The 6,089-nt window shown below is 43.7% G+C and overlaps 2 protein-coding genes across 2 annotated transcripts; one reads left to right on the top strand and one right to left on the bottom strand.

Moving 5' to 3' along the window:
• The first annotated feature begins 144 nt into the window (after positions 1 to 144).
• Positions 145 to 1,587, top strand: LOC149382936 (protein transport protein SEC31 homolog B-like). Its single transcript, XM_089628320.1, has 4 exons — positions 145 to 247; positions 347 to 515; positions 701 to 939; positions 1,042 to 1,587. The coding sequence occupies exons 1-4, from the start codon at positions 200 to 202 to the stop codon at positions 1,129 to 1,131; spliced, it is 546 nt and encodes a 181-aa protein (XP_089484446.1). The 5' UTR covers positions 145 to 199; the 3' UTR covers positions 1,132 to 1,587.
• Positions 1,588 to 3,006: 1,419 nt separating this feature from the next.
• Positions 3,007 to 4,875, bottom strand: LOC149382935 (Protein kinase superfamily protein). The gene has a single exon (XM_089629301.1). The coding sequence runs from the start codon at positions 4,535 to 4,537 to the stop codon at positions 3,167 to 3,169; it is 1,371 nt and encodes a 456-aa protein (XP_089485427.1). The 5' UTR covers positions 4,538 to 4,875; the 3' UTR covers positions 3,007 to 3,166.
• Positions 4,876 to 6,089: the final 1,214 nt, after the last annotated feature.

Here is a 6,089-nt window from a genome sequence, read left to right as displayed (position 1 = left end):
GGGTTTTTAATGTTGATTTCTTCTTTATAAAGCATCACGGTTTATCCCTGTAATACTCGATATGTCTGATCGGTGTCGACAATCATTGATTGCCTCCGCGTGGATCGCATATAAAGTCTCGTCCTATACCTTGATAGCACTGTCGATGAGATGACTGAGCTATATCTATCGCGTATGAATCCTGGCTCCGCCACTGTACATGATCATTGCTAATCGGTTACAAATAAAGAAGTCTATCGCTTACCAGGTTTCTCTTTTTCTTCTTTTGTATGTCCGCAGTTATATTCCATTAAATCCTAAATATTCTCCCTAATTACCATTTTGTGTGTGTACGGGTAACTTATAGTCATCTCAGTTACAAGTTGCACCCAATCCATATTCTGCAACCAACCACCCGGGACCCGTGGCGATGCAGCCACAGAGCCCCGCTCACGCGGCGCCGGTGCAGCAACCCGCCCCCGCACCTGCAGCTCCGCCGCCCACTGTCCAGACCGCCGACACCTCAAACGTGCCAGGTCATCATCTACTTTCTTTCTCTTTTTAAAAGGGTTGGAGTTAGTTTGGGTTTAGCCGTTTATCTTGTACTGCCTTATCTTTTTATGTTGATGGAATTCGGAGGTTCGTATAGTTTTTAAAAGGGCTGGTCAAACACTAAATGGTTTCATGTTGGGTCTCTGATGCTCCGTATTGACTTTTACAGCCCATCAAAAGCCCGTCATTGCAACCTTGACGAGACTCTTCAGCGAGACATCGGACGCGTTGGGCGGTCCCCGGGCAAACCCGGGCAAGAAGCGAGAAATAGAAGACAACTCTAGGAAAATCGGTGCATTATTTGCAAAGCTCAACGGTGGCGACATATCTAAGAACGCCGCCGATAAGCTTGTTCGGCTCTGCCAGGCTCTCGACGCCGGCGACTTCAGTTCCGCACTGCAAATCCAGGTACACTAATTTTGACTTTCGAGGAATTATACGTAATGCTTTTCTTTACTCGGTGTTTACTTTTCTTTTTCTTTTTTTTTGAAAAAAAAAAAAAAATCATAGGTACATCTTACAACCAGCGAGTGGGACGAGTGCAACTTCTGGCTAGCGACTCTGAAGCGCATGATCAAGACAAGGCAGAGTGTGAGATAAGTTATGACGGAAAAGAAAATCCCATTTGGTTTGATTTTTCTGGTTCGGGAACTCTTTTAATGTATCGTTTTTTTCACGTTGCCGTTTCTTCTTTGTACACAAAAAGATGCCTTGGCCAGCCAGATCTCATCATCACCGGGTCTATGATTCTGTCATTGTGCCTTAAATTTGGTTTCGATCGACAATTAGCGAGTTTTTTTTTTTGTTTTTTTTAAGAGATCAAGAACACTTAGTGAGGGCAGTGATAAGACTATTATTACTCACTCTTCTCATTTTATGTTTGTAGCATTAAAGATAGTTCTCTTTTTCTATCTTTTCCTTTTTTTTTCTGCAGTTCATATAATGTTTTACTGAGCTGCCACCTTTTGTCATTTATTGGGTTTATACTGTAGGATGTTTGTGCTTTCAAATTATATGGATATTAAAATTTTGAATAACATGACTTCAATTTTTGCCTCTCTCTGTCTATATATATATACAACTCCCTTTATACGTTTTGGTAACTACCAAAGCCCTGTAATTTTTGTTTTGTTTTATTTTTCTAATTTTGCTACTTATTCGCGTAACTCGAACCTGGAATCGAACATTTTTTTTTTTTGATAATGTGACATGTTTTCAATTCTTTTATTTTATTTTTTTAACTTTAAATATAAAAATCACATGCCATGCTCGTCAATGTAGTAAGAACGAAACAGAGCTGTAAAGTCTAATGACACATGAGAATATTGACTTTGCACTCTGGCAACAGCTACAAGACAATATATACGTTTATTTACGTATGTCTCAGTTTTTTACATATAAACTGTAGTGGTTTGGAATTTGGAGTTTTGGACAGATCTCGTAGCTGCTAGTAGAGTGGACTTGGGTGAGTTTAAAGATCAAATTGTCTGCACTACCAGACTGTTTTTCTTCATTCCCAAAAAGTAGAGAACTTTATATTTGTCCTTGATTGAACAGAATATTTGGCAGCTTCAGTGACTATAAATGCATGAAGATAAAAACTTGGTGTGTGAAGTCGTTTTCTTTATGCATTACAAACTCTTGGCTCAAAAGCGCGTGAAGATGTTCTGTCTACCATATCAAGTCCAATTCTCGCTTTAAAAATATTGTTCCTTTCACATTTTCCTTTTTTTTCTTTCTTTCCATACCAAACTATATGGAGGTTCAGTGATGGGAAATTATTAAATGCACCGAACGAAGCAATGGTCATCACTCATAACCGTATGGGACTGAATCCCGGGAAATATTAAGTGAGAGAGTGAGACCTCTCGAAGTGTGGGCTATAATGTTATTGGTTTCTCTCCCAACCAAGTCATACATTTTGATTTATTATTACGAGACCCAAAATCTGTATTAATAAAAAAAAAGTGAACTTTTTTTGACTTGGTGCTAAGATCATGGAGATTATAGAAATAAAATCTCGAGACCATAACAGCCTTTTATGTTTTTTTTTTTTTTGAGCAAACCAGCCTTTTATGTTTTTATATTTATGATTATTCAATATTGGCAACTAAAGTCATTTTCCTTTCTCTACGTTAGAAAGAAGGAAAACGTAAAAGAGGCAGAAAAGAATAGTAAATGATTTGAAATTAAAGCGGAAAGTGAAAGATAATGATCAATATTTGACATTACTACACACTTGTTAGACTTTGAAGAGTAAGCTAATTTGTGTCGTAATCTGAATCATGAACGTAAGGGAAAAAAAGAAGGAAAATACAAAAAAAAAAAAAAAAAAAAAAAAATACAAGGCAAGTACACAAACAAGCAAAGCCTGTCTACTGAGACAGGCCATAGAACATTCACTTGGAACTTACAAATATGTTAAAAAAAAACAATTTAACGCATTGAACAAATGAAGCAGAACAAGTGACAGAGAAAAAAAAAATGTCAATCGACTCAATTCTATGTGCATTGAACAAAATCCCCAAAACAAAACAACAAATCAAAATGGAGCTACACAAAATTATACAACAACATCAATGTAAAAATTCAAATCAAATACAATCAAAATCTCTTGAAAATAAAAACAAAAAAGTCAAGTAGCACCGGCGGCGGATCGAAAACTCGACCGCGGGACAATATCGTCTATCTTCGAACAAATCATCGAGCTTCCTCGCCCGATCGAGTCGTTTCTAGCGATGATAACGCCCTTCTTCCCGAACCTCTCGCTTCCCCCGAAAACCCGGTCCCTCAACCTCAACTTCGGCTCCGCCACGTCATCACTACCCTCGTCCCCGGCCATAAGCTCCATGAGATTGCTACTAAACCCCAAATCCGAATAGACCCTCCTCGACCCCCTCGTGACCCTCCTCGACCTCTCTTCCTCTTCCTCTCCGTGGGCCCGCGAGACGGGCCGGCCCACATTCTCCGCGGCCATACACACGTTACCGAGCCCGTTCCACGAGTAGTAATGGGCCGGGCTCGGAACGAGCTTCTCGAGGCCCGCGAGCCACGATGCCACGTCGCGCATCGCGGGCCGTCTCTCGCGGCACGACCTCACGCACTTGGCCGCGATCACCGCCAGCTGTCGCATCACGACTGGCTCGCTCGGCGGACCCACCCGCGGGTCGTAGACGTTGGCGATTTTGCCCCGTTTGATCAGGGGTATAGCCCAGTCGACGATCGACGGCGGAGAGTGAGCCACGTCGATGGCTTTCCTTCCGCTGATGATCTCCAGTAGCAAGATTCCGAAGCTGAACACGTCGAGCTTCGTGCTGAGATTCTCCGGCGTGACGTAGCACGGGTCGAGGTAGCCCATCGTCCCCGCCGGAGGGGTCGATCGGAGCCGGAAGTTGTCCACGTGGCAGCGGAGCGCGAGGCCGAAGTCGCCGAGCCGGGCGTTGAAGCTCTTGTCGATTAGAACGTTCGCGGATTTGATGTCTCGGTGGATCACCGGAGGGTTTGAGTAGTGGAGAGTCTCGACGGCTTTGGCTGTTTGGACGGCGAGTTTTATCCGGCGAGGCCAGCTCGGAGCTTTGTTTTTATCGCACGTGTGGATTACGTCGTAGAGCGTGCCGTTGCTCATGAACTCGACGATGAGGACTCGGCGGTGGGTCGGATCGTCGGCGGTGATCCCGACGAGGTTGACCAGCCTCGGGCTCTGGATCTTCGAGAGGATTTCGATCTCGTTGTCGAGCTCGTGAGGGGTTTGGTGGTTGTGGGTTGACCGGGATGGCCGTTTGACTGCCACGTGGCGGCCGCGGAGGAAGGCTTTGTAGACGCTGCCGTGGCTTCCTTTGCCGAGGAGCTTCTGATCGGAGAAGCCGTTCGTCGCGGCTTCCACGTCGCGGTAATCGAAATGCTGGATTTTGATTGGGTTAGAATTAGGGTTAGGGTTTGGGATTGGGATCGATCTGGAATTGGCGGTGGAAACTGAAGAATCGGCTCTGCAAGAGAGGTAACCCATTACCAAAGATTCAAGCTTTCGCTCGTATTGTCGGTGGGTTTTGAGTTTCCTTGAGTTTTTCCTATTTTTATTTTTTTTTGGGATTTTTTATTTTTATTTTTTTATGTGAGTTGACTCAGGTAGACATGTTTTGGGGTTAGATCAATTGTGAAGAAGAAGAGCTGAAGAAGTGAAAGGAAGAAAGAAGACTAGCAGACATGAAGTTGCTTTGTTAAAGGATTTCTCTTTTTTTGGGGATTGGAAATAAATATATCCAACTCTTAGGGTGAATTATTGAAATTGAGAGAGAAGAGTGTATGTGTTTTTTTTAAGGATTTGTTGTTTGCTTTGTTAGGTTGTGTCTTTCTTTTTTCTTTTAATTAATTTTTTTTTTTTTTTTTTTTATATATAAAGGGAGAATTAATGGGTTGTGTCTTGTACTCTTGTTGTGGCTTGGGAGCCCCACAACCAAACTGGAATCCAAATGGCAGATGCACTGTGTATTAAGTAAGTATATAATATATATGGCGGAAATTTTAGGCCGACAGTCCTGGCTCTGCCCTGCTGAACTAAGAGTGCTACGTTTCTCTCTAGAATAGTCCGACAGTCCTGGCTCTGCCCTGCTGAACTTCCTCCTTTGTCGCTCTCCATTGGAGGGTACTGGTTGATAGGGAAGCTTGTTTGCCGGTAGTTGGGACAGTTAGACTGATTCTTTTCCTTGCTTGTCGGGGTGGTTATGGAAGATGTATGTAAGAAATGGTCCTCACTGGACCTATCTGATGAGGAGGAAGAGCCGCTGGTCATTCCTCAGGAAGAGATTAGCCAAAGCTTTTCATCAGGAGAAAACATATTGTTTGGGAGAATCCTAAGCAATAAGAAGATCAATAAGAAGGTTTGTAAATCGGTTCTTGGTGGTCTCTGGAATACTACTGGTAAAGTCAAGATTACTGAAGCAGAGGAAGATGTTTTCTGCTTCAACTTTGATAATATGGGAGACAAAAAGAAAATCTTAGAAGCTGGCCCATGGCTCTTTGACAGAGCAATGCTAATTCTGTTCGACCCGAAGGGTAAGGAAGGGGACGAACCCTCGTTTACCAGAGCTGACTTCTGGGTCCAGATTCATGGCCTTCCTTTCCTCGCGCGGACAGCCAAAATGGGTGAGTTGATAGGTAAACGCCTAGGCTCTGTTCTGCGGGTTGACGCTGACAAAGAAGGACGAGCCAGAGATAACTTCGTTCGAATCAGAGTTAATTTGGATGTGACCAAACCTCTCCGTAGGGGACTTCAAGTTGTCTTGGGGTCAAATTTGGAGAAGACCTGGCTTGAGGTGAAGTACGAGAGGTTAGCGGATTTCTGTTTCGTTTGTGGTCGTCTGGGCCATGGCTGGAGGTCGTGCGAGGAAGGTCGAACAAACCTGGAGCCAGCGGCGGAGGGAAAAGGTGCTGATGAATCTAGCTTTAGCTATGGTCCCTGGATCAGAGCCGAGGCACCAAATCGTTTTGTGAAAAATTCCTTTGTCATTCGGGGCTCAGACGCGGATTCCAGGAAGGTGGGTCGCTCGAACTGGACGTCG

Source organism: Urtica dioica, chromosome 10, assembly GCF_054948205.1.
Source record: "Urtica dioica subsp. dioica isolate 48M chromosome 10, U.dioica_male_clone48M_v1_H2, whole genome shotgun sequence".
Classification (NCBI taxonomy): domain Eukaryota; kingdom Viridiplantae; phylum Streptophyta; class Magnoliopsida; order Rosales; family Urticaceae; genus Urtica; species Urtica dioica.
Note: the sequence above shows the minus strand (reverse complement) of the source record. Positions and strands in the feature narration are given on the sequence as shown.